At 38.2% G+C, this 17,426-nt stretch overlaps 1 protein-coding gene across 1 annotated transcript in view; it reads right to left on the bottom strand.

Annotated features, from left to right (window-relative positions):
- Positions 1–3,069, bottom strand: part of LOC145662910 (transient-receptor-potential-like protein) — a 191,529-nt gene extending 188,460 nt beyond the window's left edge. The window contains exon 1 of the mRNA XM_081728915.1: positions 3,007–3,069. Coding sequence (XP_081585041.1) covers positions 3,007–3,069 — 63 coding nt within the window. The remainder of the gene's footprint in view (positions 1–3,006) is intronic.
- Positions 3,070–17,426: the final 14,357 nt, after the last annotated feature.

Raw genomic sequence — 17,426 nt, 5'->3', positions numbered from 1 at the left:
CAGCAAACAAACATGGGTGTCTGCTCATGTTGCCTTCTGGTCTGGAGTCAAATCATGTGTTACCCAACTACCCAATTTATTGTTTTTCTCAGGTTGATGGAGGTGCTGCCGGATGACTTCTCCAGTCACACTGAATTGTAGTTCCAGTTCCTCACATGTGTGGCCACTGATCGTCTCAATTGCTGCTTGAAGATCTTCATTTTGTATTATGTATTGTTCTTCCGGTACGTGGTGCGTCTTCGAGTGTTCGTCACCGTCTTTAAACTTGTTAAAGCACCGATGCACTGTCCGCGTAGTCACAACATCCTCTCCAAAGGCCTGGCATATCTTCCGCCTCGCTGCAACGGCGTTTGACCCCATTTTGAACTCGTACAGCATACACTCCTTATGACGCTCTGTGGAAGTCCCATGTTCACTCTGTCCTTACGCAAATTCACGGTGTAACTGAACTACCACAACCAGGTAGTATGTTGGATATACCTACACCAACAACTGACCTTCGCCTTACCTCCATTTGCATTCAACTCACGGTGTGAGGGCGAATGGAACACAGACCTCTACCAAAAGCGACAGAACGTTCTTGGTTACCTTTATATGAGTGACAATGCAGCAGAGATGAACATTAATGTCGTATGAGCCCAGCATATTGGCATGACGTATTGGTGTTCCAGAAAGTGTGTGCGAGGTAGGTTCCAAAACATTAGTGACTCAAGGTTCGCTGATGATGAGGAAGTCCAAGCACCAGTGCATAACTGGTTAGAGATACACCACCAAGAAATGTTTGCACGTGGAATTGAGAAGTTTGTCCAGCGTTGGCGTAAGTACATAGAACTTGAGGGGATTATGTTAACAAAAAAACAAATATTGTATTCCATTCTCATAATATATTCTTTAAGAAAATCCGGTCTTTTATTGAATGACCCTTTATTTATATGATAATGAATACAATTGAGTGATAAGGGAAATACTGAATCAATACTTTACTTCATAATGTAATAAAAATGTAAGGTAATGCAGTCGAGGAATGTTATCTAGCTGTTGTGGTCCATTATGATTGGCTTTTAGAGGGAAAGAAACATGGTCCGATGATGGTTCTAACCGACTGAGGGGCCTGTATTTTATCTAGGGTAAAATTACGCAAAAATACTTTATGTTATTCGCAAATTATTTTGCCAAAAATGTAAATGTTTCAATTTGTTTCCCTTGTAGATATTCTATAATCAGTGGCGTATTTAGGATTTTGTTTTGGGGGGCTATGCACAACACGTAAATAAACATATACTTTTCCTTTTGGATTTCGACAAATTTTAATGAAGTTTAGCATATATAAAATTTATTTCGGGAGAGGGCTTGAGCCTGATAGCCACCCCCTAAATACGCCACTGTCTATAATAAAGAAATTTGAAAAATGAAATCTGTGAGTTTTACGTCCCACGGTTATGCCGGTTAGGCTAAAGGAGACGGTAATGATGAGTAATGAATGAAATGAAGAAAGTAGGTGGAAACGGGAGAACCCCGAGGAAACCCACGCACACGGTGTTTGTCCACCACAAAGTTCATTTGGCGTGGGCTGGGATCGAACCCGAGACCCCGAGCACCAGATATAAACGCTCTACCACTGAGCCACCGCGGCCCTCAATAAACAAATTGGAGTATGCATCTATTTCATTGTAACCTTTAAATACTGTGTGGTCTTATAGTTAAATGGAGCATCCAGAATGATCTTCATTTTTTTCGGTTCGTTATTATTACAGTTATCCTGTTTCTTGACAAAAGTTCATTAAGCTTCTTTGAAATACGGTTTGCTTTTTTCTCTCGTTTGGACGGAGAAATTTGATTTTACGCCTTCCTTTTCTTATAAAAATAATCAAGTTCTATCAGATTCTTTGAGAGTACAGATAGCAGTAATTAACAATTACGTATCGTCTTTTCGGCTGCAGACAGGGTTAATACTATATAGACGTAATGGACTCCCGAAAAAAAAACTTTGGATCCCTTCCAATAATAAATTCTGAGAGTGCGCCTTGCTCTGGTGCAACGTGAGAGGTGCAATGGAAGCAAGTTGAATATTATACCGTTTTAGGTGCAATGCATAACTCAGTTCCATGAGAGAGGATGGAGAAATGTACGCAGGATTCGTATCTCCAAAACAGACCAAAGATGTTCAATTATGTTCAGGTCTGGAAATTGGTGCTAGCCAAGGCACGTGTTTAACTTGATCCTGATGTTCTCAAACCACACCATAACAGCTCCAGTTGTGTAAATGGGCGCGTTGTATCATCATGGAATATGGTGTCATTTTCCGTAAACAATATGTGGACTATAGGATGGACCCTAAAGCGTCCCCTAAAGCGTCGACAGAAACACGGACAGTGACGTGTCGTGGAAGTTTTAGCACACGACCAACTGGAAAACAGGTTATTGCAGCCTACAGCATGACAGAGCCAACGACATGTTTCACGGTGGCCGGAAACACTGCGCAGCATACATTTCTTTGGGGGTACACCACATGTGAACATGACCCGTGGTTTGAAATAAAGTGAAGGTGCTTTCAACTTCAGCTGTTTCAATTACTTTTATAACCATATACATATCTTTGCGTTACGAGTTAGGTTCTATCTACGCTCTCGTGTGTCTGTTGAAATCGGAAGCGGTACGATACAAATAGTGAATTCTCATGGATCATAAGAGGTAAAATTAGGGAAAATGGTTTCTCGATGTAGATTCAGAGCCCCCAAAATAGGTACCACCTCTATCTTGAAATTGTAATGAAATGGGAATGGTCCGATTTCAATTTTGAATTTCTATTATTCAGTAGAAATTACAAAAGATAGATACAAATGGCTTATGATTTACAGTAGATTTAGCGTCCAACGAATAGGTTCCATGTCCACCATGCAGATTGCGTGGGTCTATGAAAACTTGATCCATGATCCACTGACCCACCCCAACAGTGACTCACGTCCCGTTATCTACAGTGACCCACTCTGACCCACCCAGACTCACTCTAATCCATTCTGAGCCAATACCCACCATGACCCACTCTGACCCACCACCCACAAAATTCATCGTCATCAACTCGGATCAATAATCCACGCCCTTCTCTTAACTGAATAAAGAATTTACACTTTTTAATCGCCCAAGCACCGCTCTGATACAATACCAATGTATTTATGACCTTTACGATATAAAATGGTAAAGTGCTTGTCAAGGGCCATATTACCATGAATTTCAATTTAATTATCATATATAATTATTTCCTTGTTGAATTAGAGATACTTTTCAGTGGAAAATAGGATGAAATTTGAAAGTCTCAAATTCAGGTAAAGTATGCCAACGTAAAGGAAAACAGTGTACAATTCGACTATGTCTTGAAAGCCGAACAGTAAGGCATGTTGCTACTATTACAATTACAAATATCAATATCCAAAAGTATCTGACGTTCTTAGATATACTCATTTCAAGTAAGTAAATAGAAACAATTGAAAAAAAGAATAAAAATGGAGATATTGAAAGTAAATCGTACACAAAATCACCAGTGTTCAGGAGCTGCTGTTTACTGAATAGAGTGGGTCGGTGGATCAGAGTGAGTCAGTGGGTCACGGTAGGTAGTGGGTCAGAGTGGAACATGTCCTGTTGACCCACTGATTCATTCCATCTCTAGTCCACTATTTCCCCTGTATATTAAATTTGAACGTGGCTCGGTTTCAATAGAGCACTCTGAATTCTCAGAGCAGAAACGATAAGATGTACTGATAAATTATTTACTGATCGGGCTCAGTGTCTAATTAAGCATTTCCCAACCTTTTTCAACTTGCGGCACACTACGGGTGTAACTTGAATTGTCGCAGCACACTCATAAATATTGTTATTTGTAAATATAAAATACTGTGGTATTTTTTTTGTGTGTGATTACTGATCTTCTCACAGGGAAGAAAGCTCTGTCATTGGTTTTCCCCTGTGGTAAATCATTATGCTTATTTTTCATTCTAATTTAAAAATAGAAAACAATTGCAATAAAATATTGGACTCAGGGTTTTAAAACTAAGCTTTCTTTTTCGAAAACTGTATCCAACATTCACTAAGAAGAAAGATCACTAAATAACGAACGCACAAACAATCTCTTGTACTTTTAAAACACAAATGAAGCTAATTTGTATGCATGTTTGCTTTGTCGAAAGGATTGAATGATATTTTAAAATTTCAAGTTACGAAATAGTCTGCAACAATAAAGAAGCAATAATAGTCATAACAATGATAACAAATACTTTTTTCAACATTAGAGATGTACAGAACAGTAACCCGGTATGAAACTTAAAATTGTAGATTCACAGTAGAGGTTCATAGTAATGTGAAATACAAATATACATTTTTTTCTATGTCTTGCAATTAGATTGCTATAGAATTAATAATTTCTTTCGATTTCCTTGCGGCACACCAGCGGCCCATTCACGGCACACCGGTTGGGAAACGCTGGTCTAATTCCTTGCTTCTCCTTATTCTTCTATTCAAACTGGAGGTGTTAAATGTATTACATCCTTTTCGATATTAAATTTCTGTAGTTTAGAAGTAACCGTTATTTTGAAATGAGAAACGAAATTGACTTCTATTTCTCTTGACAATACTATTGTCGTGTCCACTGTTTCGAAATAGAGCTTTCGATTTCTCTTCGTACCCATCCAATCTCAACTTTCACGTTTTGAATCCCTACAGTACTTTTCGCTACTTTCTCAGTTAACAAAGTATTTATTTTTCTTGTGATCTATACACGTTTCATAAGAAAAGATTTTACGTTAGATGTAAGTATAGTTGTAAAGTAATGTTACATTTCCATAAATATTTCAGAATCTAAAATATCACAAGAGAAAGGTGTAAAGAGGGGGAAATCCCACAAACAAATAGGATTACTATCTGTGGACACGGTAAACCAATTTATTTACGTTAAAATGAGGGCAATCACGAAGGGCCTCAGAAACATTCTTAAAATAGGAATAGCAAGGGAGCTTTCCTTATTTCTTGTTTTGTTTTATGGAAAGCCCTAAGCGAGACGAGGAAAAACTAAGATATAGGAGCATAAAAATTAAATGCAAGCACACATTCTACACATGCTAGAAGAGAGAGAGTTGTTTGTAAGTTGTAAACATAGAAAACATAGAGGAAAATGGTGCTGAGGCAAATAGTAAAACAGAATGAGATATATCGTAAAGAGAACTGTAGACTTATCGTGAACTTTGTGTGCGGAAACGCGAAGCGAGTGTCTAGAAGAGGGACAGGAGAAAGAGGGAGATATTGTAGAAACATATGACTCGCCAGAGGTTTAGAGACATTTGCGAGAGAGTGCCATAAACAAGTGTAACAAAGTGGCTCGTAACATTCTTTTTATTGGCTGCAAAAGGGAATGAATTTAATGTGCAAAAAAACTTTCCTCTCCTGTTTATTTCCCGGTGTGGTTGTGGCTCGCTAACTGGCTTATAATGAAAGACGTTGCTGAAAGAGAACTCGGTCAGAAATCACAGGAGAGGAATGGCGTTCTCTTTTCCATCTAGAAAATTTCATTTGGAAATTACTGACTATATTTATCTATATATATAAAAGAGAACGTACAAATCCTTTGTCCGCTCATCACGCTAATACGGCTGAACCAATTTCTTTCATTTTTGGGGGGTTATTAGGATTTGGACCCTAGATGGTTTTTATCATATCACTTTAATTTTCAATTACCAGTGTCTTGAGATAATTGACCATTCAGGTGTCCATTACGTACAAATCCTTTGTTAGTTCATCATAGGTATAAAAATAAACGTATTTATATGCAACCCGCATGACCGTGTCACTCGGCGGGTTAACATACATGACAGGCGTTATAATGGTTTTTATCATATCACTTGAAAGCGAAAAAGTAAAAATTATCTAAGTAACAAAGTTTATTGCGTTCGGGGGTGACCGCAGCGAAGCGGGGCGGGTTAACATAAATGACAGGCGATATAATGTTAACATTTACTGCAATCTTCTATGGTTTTTATCATATCACTTGAAAGCGAAAAAGTAAAAATTATCTAAGTAACAAAGTTTATTGCGTTCCGGGGTGACCGCAGCGAAGCGGGGTGAACGCTGCTAGTATTTGATAAAGCAGATATTTTGCAGTGGCGGATTTAAGGATCCACCTCTTGCAGGGATCCAAGAATATTTATGCTTACTATTCTGGTTTACTATGTTATACCGTCTTCCATACATATATTTCTGTTTTGTTTTATACATCTCGAAAAGATAGTGCATATACGTAAAATGTTTGCATTTGTTTAAGTTAAAGTTATTTAGCTGATGTAAATGAACTCTCACCATTTTTTTTGAATGTTACAATAACTGTACTTCTTTTGAGGTTGTAGAATGGTATATAATCTTGTACTTTGTGGAGGACGGTAAAAGGGTCTACGTTACGTAAAGCAAATAGGTCTATCAGAGTCACAGCGTATACCGTAGTGGTGGATCTAGACCGGGGCCGGGGGGTCTAGGCCCCTCCAGATTTTTGAGTGACAAAAATAATTGAAGCTATTATTTATATGTATTTTTAAATTTATAGTTATCTCGTGATATATCTATCATAGTGTAGGTGCTGGTTGCCCCCCAGGTTCTGGTTTACAGCGTGAAGGAATTTAACCAAACTGCTTATCAGGTTAAATTTTACCAAACCTAATCTCAAATATAGAATTCTACCTCTTATTGAGTGAAATATACTTCAAAATGAAATGAAATCTTTTAGTTTAACGTCCCACAATTGTGCCCTTTAGGCTAAGGGAGACGACGGGAAGGCAAGGGTCAATGATGATGAAAGATTGATGGAATGATGAAGTTGGAGGAAACTGGAGTAGTCTGAGAAAACATACGGACATGATCTTGTCTACCACAAACTTAATTGGCCGTGGTTCGAACCAGGGGCACCAAGAACCAGAGGTAAGCGCTGTACGGACGTCACAAATAATGCCCCATAAACATTCAGGCAAAGTAAAACTACAAAACGTGAGAGAGAGAGAAGACAGTGATCGGAAATCTCTAGAGAAGGAGAATGTTCCCTATCTTCAAAATATATTTCTCTATGAATTCTGTCAAAAATTCTCCAATTTGTATGAAACAAAGATTATTTAATTTCAGACTTAAGTATCATATTGCCCCTTTTGGTTGGAGTTATAATCCGCCAGTGAATTCACGACACCTTAAAAAAAAATGTTTGAGCATGAATTTCAATATAAGGTTTCAATGAAACAACGCGCACGTGGCTCGCAATGGCGTCTACTTCTCGGTATTGAAATTATCCAGGAAGAAAATGTACATTAAATCTCAATATTAAGAAATTTTGAAAAAAGACTCTCGACCTTCGTGAAGTATTGCTTTTATTTCGTTTGAGAAATAAGAGTTATTCTTATTTCTTGGAGTTAAGACTGGCGGAATAGAAACTAGTAGATTCTATTTAAATCAAAGTAAGAAAATCATTCGTTGAGAATTTACTATGCGCGGCAACGCCATAAACTTCTATTTAGTTTAAAATTTGTTATTCCTGTAAAAGATTGATGTTTTTATTATTCGCAATTTAGTTAACAGTTCCCGTGAATATGAATATTTTCTTAGCAAAGAGACTTGCAACACCTACTATCTTGGCCTGGTTATAATGTTATTTATATATATACAGCAAACAAGTTGACAAAGATGTCTAAGTGCATGTCTTACTGAAGAGTTTGCATTGTGTATGACATAATGTTTGAATATTTCGGAAGCCATTACGTCGTCTTTCTTCATCATATCTGCGAGTGACACTTCCTTATTCTCAAACGTGAAATCAAATGTTAAGAGAAGCTTGACGTTGAAGTTTTGTTTATCATCACAAACTAAACTGCCATGAATTGCAAGCATTGGATAGAGCAGTTATTAAGCCAATTAAAAGTTTTATTCATCAAGAGGCTAACGAAACATTTTCACAATACCAACGTGAAATTTATTCATAAGACGAATGACAACAGAATTGTGAAGGAAGCTTTGGGAAAAAAATATTTCAAATTATATTGTCCAGAGCAGTAAGACATAGAGAATCCACAAGATAAAAGTCCCAAGGGAATAAAATTAATCATTTTCAATTAAAATACTTTTATTTCAAATATTATGTTAGAACATTTGAAGTATTCATCTAAATCCTATTGTTTATTTATTAATCTAAACCTTACTGCCACCTAATGTGAATTTTTCAAGTAAAATATTGTTAGAAGAGTTTTTGCCTTTTGGATGTGTTTTGTAAGTAATGAGTTTTTTTTTCTAATTTCGAAGAAAATAAAATGTCATAACGATTTAAGTACGCTGGATGTTGTTGCACAGTGCCACTTATCGATGTTGCATCTATTCAGAGTTGCCAAACTTGGTACAATTGTACCAAATTCAGCCCTTTTCGTCATTCATCGGTTCGTTTCTACCACACTGGTATTTCCAGCTCCTTTAGTAAAAAAGTTGGTATTTAATACAATTCTACCCAATTCAGTACCATTTAACAAACACCTGTCACATTTTCAAAAGTGTCAGTAAGAAACCTCACGTCTAAATCTCACGTTACCCACACTGTGTGTTTGACTCTTAAACAATGCTGTTGAACATTCATTCTGTAACGTTGCACCGTATAACGCTACGAACTTTGTGTGGAAAATTCAAGGATGTTATAAAATAGAGGATCTGCCCATACGTATCTTCAACATATGAAATCAATGAAGCCAAAAAAACAGCCGAGCATCGTATGATCCGGCACGTTAGATTGGCTACTCTCTTTTCCGCCATGATTATTGACTCGAAACATTGCGATCTTAGTGGCGCGGAGTGGGCAGAGTAGGTGTGGCGAAGCTGTGACGTATCGCTTCAGGATTTTGTTGTATGGGCAACTCCTCTATTTTACAACATCCTTGGGAAAATTTGTAAATTTGAACTAGACCGGGAAACAAATGATGCTATATGGGCGCATCCGCCCCGCGCATGAAGGAGACGAGAAAAGAGCAGTGTGGTGAATATTTTAGCTTGATTAGAAAAAAGAAACACACACACACACACACACACGGTAAATCAAGTGTTGAATGGGTGAGATTAGATATACATCGAAGTAGCACCACCCGAGTGTGACGTAGTGTCAGTGGTATTATCAGGGGGGCGGCTAACGTGAAACCAAACAAGCCCTACGGTGCTTCTAAGCCCCCGCTCGCTGAGCTAGGTTTCGTAATGTACGTAAATCTTTTTTTTTTAAAAAATCAATGCAGTTATGTGTGCAAAATGGACCAATTACTATGTGGCATTACGTCACGACCGGATGGTGCAACTTTGATGTAAATTTAACCACACTTGTGTTGAAAATTCTGCAAAAGACCAGCATGTGCTCAAGTAAGTCTATATTTTATGTGTCGTTGTAAAGATTCCACACCAAAACGGTATTAAACTGTACAAAATAATGAACTCAGCCCTTTTTGTTTCAATTTGGTACTATTTTCCAGCCCACTCCACAGCTAGGACTGTGGCAACACTGCATCTATTTCAACTAATAAACCGGATAGCCTAAACCTTTGGTAGAGTTAGTTTCGAGTTTGAGCGAGTTGTGACATGTTAGTTGGCTTCCAGAGACAGAAGAGTGGGGACGTGTTAAGAATGTATGTCGTCTGCAAACATTAAGTTTTGTTCCAAGCTGAAAAAAAGTGGCAAAGAAGCTCATGAAATGTTAAAATCAATGTATGGCGATTAAGCAGTGGTATTCAGTCGTTCTTTCAGAAAAAGTGTTCCGGGGGGGTGGGGCACACGTAGTATTCCGGGGAGGCACTGCTGGTACTATTTTATTTGTTATTATATTATAGAAGTATTATTTTGGTCTCTTCCGGGCTGCACTTTCAGAGCTCCGAGGGGGAGGGGCATGCCCCCCCAAAAAAACATGTGTGGAAGAAACACTGGTGGTATTGATGGCTGTTTACAGACGACCCGTCGGGAGAGTAATACTCCCGGAAGTAAGTTTATTCGCGCGCTACCCTAGCCAGCTGTTTTAATGCGCTATCCTAGTCAGTTGTTTTGTTGGTCACAAAATCTATATCATGGAGTACAAGGGGAACAAAACGAGCCTTATATCATGGAGTACAAGGGCAACAAAACGAGCCCTGCGGGGCTTCTAAACCGTTCCTACTACTACTACTACTTATCTGCACAAAAGTAAGTAAATCACATTTTTTAGTATTATTTTCGTATTATTTTAATTTAAAAAATGTTATAAAAATGTAAAAAGAAAACTTTCCTCGGGCCGGGTTTGAACTCACATAGAGCGCTAGTCCGCTCGGCCACGAGGACCGACAACAACAATCGTCTGAATTCTGCTATTTGAATACAACGTGGCAAGACAGATAACGCCAACCAATCAGAACTGTGTTTTTCGTTCCTACTTCCGGGAACATTACTCTCCTGAGCTAGTCCTGTTTACAGGTGGTGAACGATTGAAAAGCGACAAGGAGTCGGTTGAAAACGAGCAACGATCGAAATGTCCTTCGACGTCAAAAACAGATGAAAACTTCTAAAAAGTGACACAAATTATTTGTTCAAACAGGCGATGTTCGAGAGCTTTTCGAAGAACTAAATATTTCGTATGGGTCCGTGAGTAGCATTTTAACCGTATACGTATAAGTCCTAATTGATAAGGAAGTAAAAGCCAGAATAACATTTTGGAAAGTAAAGTATAGCAAAGACTGAATAGAGATCCAAACTGTCCCGTGCTTTTTTGCAAGTTTTAATTTCTGCTATTTTTTCTTTAATATTTTCTTCTGAATATCAGTTTGAAGGCATAATTCTACTTTTTTTAAACAAATATATTGTATAGAGATGCGCACGAGACAAGATTTATGGCTGTCTTGACTCGAAAATGTGCTGTAAAAGTGATGTCTCGACTCGAAAAATATATATATTTTTCTATTGGAAGAGCCGTGTCTCGACTCGAATTTTGTCAGGAAAATCCTGTCTCGACTCGTCTCGTGCGCATCCCTAATATTGTACTACGATAGTTTACTAATATTTCGACGGCATAAAGAAAATTGACTGTTGCGTTAGATTTCAGGAAAACTCAATTTCTCTCTTATTATATTCAAACTGCAGATTTCCTCTGTCTGTAATTTAAAAGTCACCCTATAATAAGAAAAAATATAAGATAGTTATAAAACAATTGAAGTATTGTAAAAGAAAATAGAAATCCTGCAAATTAATAGCAGATGGTTCATTTCTTGTAATATCAAAAGGTTAGCTGTGAGTTGTTTTCAATATAAGGTTCAGAAAATTGTGTTCGTATGGATCCTTTCTAGTTTTTTTTTTATTATTATTATTTTTCTGCTCCCCATTTCTTGTAAGGCGATTTTCAACATGGTATCAGATATCAGTCTGCGGAAACGAAATGTGAAAGATTTATCACGAGTTTCAGTTGCTTTACTTTTTGCTTTCAATTTTTTTCCTTCTCCCACATCGGAGGTAGACAGTTGAGTAATTGAGTTGTCCAGAGTTGAATTTCTCAACATCGATTTTACGATACACCATCATCATTCCAGCCTCCAATGCTTCTTTTTATATTTTGTGATCATGTTCTCTCAAGTGGTCGTGGTAGCAAGGAAAATTACGGATATATACCTAAAAAAAACATTAATGGAAAACAAGAATAGGCTAATTGGATGACCTAATTAGAATGTATTTTATGGAGTGTGCTTAACAGTCAATGTTTGTCTGGCGTGTATAATACTCAAAGCATTATAATATTAATAATAATTGAAAAGGAACGAGATCCCAACATCAACTCTATTATACCGCTTTCTACCTCATGGATTTTTATATTTGTCAGACTTCCATCAAAGTGGCGGAAGATCAACAGACAATTTTGGCTTTCAATAACATCACAGGGGCCGCGGTGGCTCAGTGGTAGAGCATTCACCACTGGTGGATGGGGTCCTTGGTTCGATCCCAACTCGCGCCAAGTGAGCTTTGTGGTGGACGAATACCGTGTGCGTGGGTTTTCTCGGGATTTTCCCGTTTCCTCCCACTTTTTTCATTCCACCATTTCCTTCATTTTTATCATCACCGTCTCCTTTAGCCTAGCCGGCATAACCGTGGGACGTAAAACAAAGATTTCATTTCATATTTTCCATCTCCATTGTGAAGCGGCCAGATAATTTCCTAGCCACTGTTGTATTTGGTGGTACACTCGGAGGAAATATATTGACGTGCTGCACTGACCTTGGAGGCAGAGTTGCTAAATTAATTGAGGTAGTTTGTTGTGGTCTTGGCCACAAGTCTATTGTACTTGTAAACCATTAGTTGATCTTATGATTTAAAATCATAGCCATTATAAAGTTCATTTCATTTCAACACATTAGAGGCCCGTCTCATGTTTCAAATCCTTTACAGTAAATGTCTTAATTCACGCCTCTAGAACATAAAATAAAATAAAATCTTTGTTTTACGTCCCACGGTTATGCCGGATAGGCTGAAGGGGACGGAGATGATGAGTAATGAATGAAATTGTGGAATGCATAAAGTGGGAGGAAACGAGAAACCCCTAGAAAACTCGCAAACACGGTGTTTGTCCATCACAAAGTTCCACTTGGTGCAAGCTGGGATCAAACCAGGGACCAGACAAGAATACTCTACCACTGACTCATCGAGTTCCCAATCTCTGGAACAGTTTGTCTTAGTTACGACGAATGCACTAAAAGTTGACACATTTTAAAATATTCGTTAATTTCTGGTGCAGAGATGCTCAAGAATCTACGTCCTACCAGTGTGTTATCCAGTGAGGAATGGACACATACCTTGTTATAACATAAATAGATAGACATACGATGTTAAGTCAAAAAGTAAAGGGACTTTAGGAATTTCTCGCACTAGGGTTTGGTAACTGCTAGTATCCAGCGCTGAATTAGTGTCGTCTGCAACACTTCTACAACGTATCACTCTTATTTCCGTGTTAGTAGTTGAAGTGTAGCAGACTGTTAAACATGGCAGCTCCATTGTCGATCTGCACCAAGGAGGAAATGAGGGCAGTGATTCACTTTTTGTTTGCAGAAGGTGCTAAACCTGTGGAAATTATTCGTCGAATACAAAAGCAGTATGATGACAACTCTTTACTGCTCAGCATACAGCACAAAGGTTGGACATCTCTCGTAAACATTTGGCCCGTTATCGACGCGAGGGAGATGGATTTTTACATTAAACGGTTACTGTAGATGACACTTGGGTACATCATCACGAACCGGCAAATAAGGCTGCGAGCATGGTTTGGAAACACCCACCATCACCAGAAGTTAAGAAATTTAAACGTTAACCATCAGCTAGTCATTAATATAGTGCAAAATTGGTTACAGGTGCAACCGAAAAACTTTTTCGACGGAATCAAAAAAATTTGTGAAACGTTGGGAAAAGTGTATTGAAGTACAGAGAGACTTTGTAGAAGAATAACGTATGTTTCATTTTATTATCATTAAAAAAATGTACCTTTTCTTAAGTTCCTTTATTTTTGAATTCTCCTTGTATATGATAAACATATATAGATATAGATATATTATCCTATAATATAAAGCGATGTGCAATACTCTTAATTTCATATTTTGCCGGGGCCGCGGTGGCTCAGTGGTAGAGCGTTCACCTCTGGTGTTTGGGGTCCTGGGTTCTATCCCAGCCCCCGACAAGTGAACTTTGTGGTGTACAAACACCGTGTGCGTGGGTTTTCTCGGGGTTCTCCCGTTTCCTCCTACTTTCTTCATTCCACCATTTCATTCATTACTCATCATCACCGTCTCCTTTAGCCTAACCGGCATAACCGTGGGACGTAAAGCTCAAAGATTTCATTTCATTTCATATTTTGCCCTCTTTGTTTTCTATTTAGTTTGTTCTCTGCTTGCAAAAAATTGTATTTTATTTCATAGCAGTTTTCCAGTTATCTATTTTTTCTTACTTAATATCATATACAGAAAACGGGATAACCTAGAGAGAGATTTAAAAGCCTAATTTTGTTTATCACACACACACATGACCGAGAATCTAACTAGGGACCCTAATACTAGCCGTAAGCGCTCTACTACTGAGCCAGTCTATCCCCTTGTAGTGCATTAGGAAGTGAGAAGACAGAGAAGAACTCCGGGAAAAACTTACAAACACCATGTTTTACATCAAAGCTTTCATTGCTTGCACGATTAAATGGTTGCATTGCTTGCGTGTCTGTTGGCTAGCGCTCGAGTCTTTGGGGCACGTAATACCAGGTTCGATTCTGGGAAAGAGTATTTGAAGTTGAACATGTTAAGGTAGTTCAGGTTCTACCTTGACTGTAGGTTCAAGTCTCATATAGCTTCGGCGCTGAAAAAGAAAGCTGAATTTCAATAAATGAACAAATTTTTCTTCGTTCCAGTGATAATACTCTCTCATTAACCAAGTTTATTAGATTAAACTAAAATAATTATGTAATAAAATTTCAAACTTTGAAGACAAATTACCAGCTATCTTGAAGCAGTCACGATATTAAAGCAGCTAAGGAGGCGGTTGCTCCCTGGTGCCATCCTCCCCCCAGACGTGTTGTATTGTAGGGGGGTCAGATAATATAAACCTACTATTTTCGGTGTACAAAAAATAGCAGCCCCTCCGAAAAATTGTCTGACCCTTTGTTTGTTCCCTTAGAAATTAAAACTGGCGTTCTCATCATCTTGAAATATAATGCTAGTTCAAACTGAGCACTGCCTCACAACAGACTGTCATTATTGAAGAAGTAATTCTTTCTAGTAATTGACGTCATGCTTCAAAAGACATGCTGAGACATTATAAATAACACAAAAGTCTTCAAACGGAGTTTGAATAGAGAAAACAAGCAAACTGGAAACATAAAGGCCTTCATTTTGTTATCCGTGAGCTCCATTTTGTCTGCTAATGAAGTCGATGTAAAAGAATGACCATTCTTTCCTCTTTGTCAGCATTTGCATGGCCTCAAGACCCGTTTGACCGTTGACGGTGTGACCTTCTAGAATATTCAATACGTAACAAGAAGTGTCTATTGATTGGAACGGCTAAAGAAGGGGCAAAGTAACAATGTAAAAGGGAGATAAATGGAGGCAAAGGGTCACGGGGAAAAAGCCAGCCGCCCTGATGCCTCAGAAGACAGGCAATTCTCTTCCCCTCCCTTTTACTAAATCAACAGACAATATATGTGAACTGCACCTCAAAGAGTTTCGAAGGCTTTTGGCAGAATTTCAGGATCCTTGGATCGGAAACACTTTATCTTCCCGTGTCTGGAACCGTTTAACGATTTGGAATTTAAGATCGGGTACGAGTTATCACAGCGGAAGGAGAAAATATCTTCAACGTTAAAACGTATTTTACAACTTCTGAGGAGAATTCAAACCAAGGAAGAAAAAGAACAAATAAGTTATATATGTGTGCTTCTGTGCTACATATTGTGTTTCGTTGGGAAACGTACATAGTACGGGGATCATTTTGAATTTATGAGCTCAGAAATCGAGCCATATTTGTAAGCTTCTTTATTCGAATTGCACAATCCACGTACTGCTTCCCTCGATACTAGACAACTTAGTCCTTTTATAGTGAAGAAAGAATTGAATGTTTGAATCCATTTACTATATTACATTTATAACCTGGGATTTACATTTAAAATGCTCAAATCTAAAGCACGATAGACTGAAAAAATAATCTACCGATCGTCATGGAAAAGAAAGCATAGGTCTAGTGCTTTCTAAAATAGACTATTGCAATACGATTTATTTAGATTTAAGCGACCATCTATCGAATAGACAGCAAAGAATTCAACATGCCTGCCTGCGTCCGTTATATTCAGATCATTTAAGCAGTTCCTTTGAAAAAATGAAGTGGGTTAAATTAAATTTACAACGTAAATATTACATACAATCAACTTTATTTAAGATGTAATATGTAAAACAAAGAGTACCTAACGTTTCGTTTCAATATCAGCACGAATCTCAACTGTAACACATATATACATAATTAAATATTGCGGTTCCAGTTTGTTTAAAGTTACTTTAGTATCCACCAAAACAAACCACGATAATAATTTCAATAAATTAAACTATTTTTTATTCCATTTAAACTTTGTATATCCTTAATACTTATCATTCATTTTGAAGAAATTAAAAATACATTTCAATCAATTATGGCTTCCACACTTATTATATCTTTAACAGCATAAAGGAAACAAGTTTAAACAAGTCTGGCCACAAGATTTGTTATCATAAGGATCCGGACTATTGCCCTGGTTGTCCTATAACTAAATATACATAAACTTTATCATTGCACAACGAAACATCAGGAGTAACGAAACTTCATTACATTCTCTGCCGAGACATAACATTACAATAAAGGTAAGTAACTAAGAAAGTACTGTTGCTTTTTGCGAATGTCTATGTTCAATTAGCCCTCACACCGTGAGTTGAATACGAATGGAGATAAGACGAAGGTCAGTTGTTGGTGTGGGTATTCAACATACTACCTGGTGATGGCAGTTCAGTTACACCGTGAATTTGCTTAAGAATAGAGTGAACATGGGCCCTCCACAGAGCGTCATAAGGGTGTGAATGCTGTACGACTTCAAACTGGGGTCAAATGCCGCTGTAGCGAGACGGAAGATATGCCAGGCTTTTGGTGAGGGTGTCGTGACTACGCGGACAGTCCAGCGGAAGTTTAACAAGTTTAAGTACGGTGACGAAACACTCCAAGACGCACCACGTGCCGGAAGACCAACACATGTCCAAATTAAGATCTTCAGGCAGAAATTGAGGCGATCAGTGGCCAGAGATGTGAGGAACTGGGACTACAATTTAGTTTGAGTGGAGAAATCATTCGGCAGCACCTCCATCAACTTGGGAAGCACTACAAGTTAGGTCGATGGGTTCCACACAATTTGACTCCGGGCCAGAAGGCAATGCGAGCAGACACATCTGTTCCTTCTCGTCTGTTGAAGGAGCCATTTCTGGACAGATTATTGACAAGTGATGAGAAGTGGGTCCTGTACAAAGCTCCACGGCACCGTTATCATTGGTTAGCATCCCATGAACCGGTTCCAAAACAACTGAAACCAGCACTACACCAGAAGAAGGTCCTCCTGTGTGTTTGATGGACTGCTCGCGTGATATTGTACCATCCGATTATCACCTGTCCCATTCCCTGTACAATCACCTTAGAGGACGCCAGTTCAAATCCCTAGTAGGGGTGAAAAATGTACATGATATATTTTTCGTTTCACGGCCCAATAAGTTCTACCACGATGGAATCCATGTCCTTCCAGAATGTTGGCAGAAGATCGTCCATGCTGATCGGAACTATTTTTGATCTTCCAGGTACGCCTTAGGTGGCATATTGATGTTCGAAAGCGGTGGGTGAAA

The sequence above is a fragment of the Thermobia domestica genome, chromosome 10 (genome assembly GCF_964235325.1).
Source record: "Thermobia domestica chromosome 10, izTheDome1.hap1.1, whole genome shotgun sequence".
In the NCBI taxonomy this organism is placed as follows: domain Eukaryota; kingdom Metazoa; phylum Arthropoda; class Insecta; order Zygentoma; family Lepismatidae; genus Thermobia; species Thermobia domestica.
Note: the sequence above shows the minus strand (reverse complement) of the source record. Positions and strands in the feature narration are given on the sequence as shown.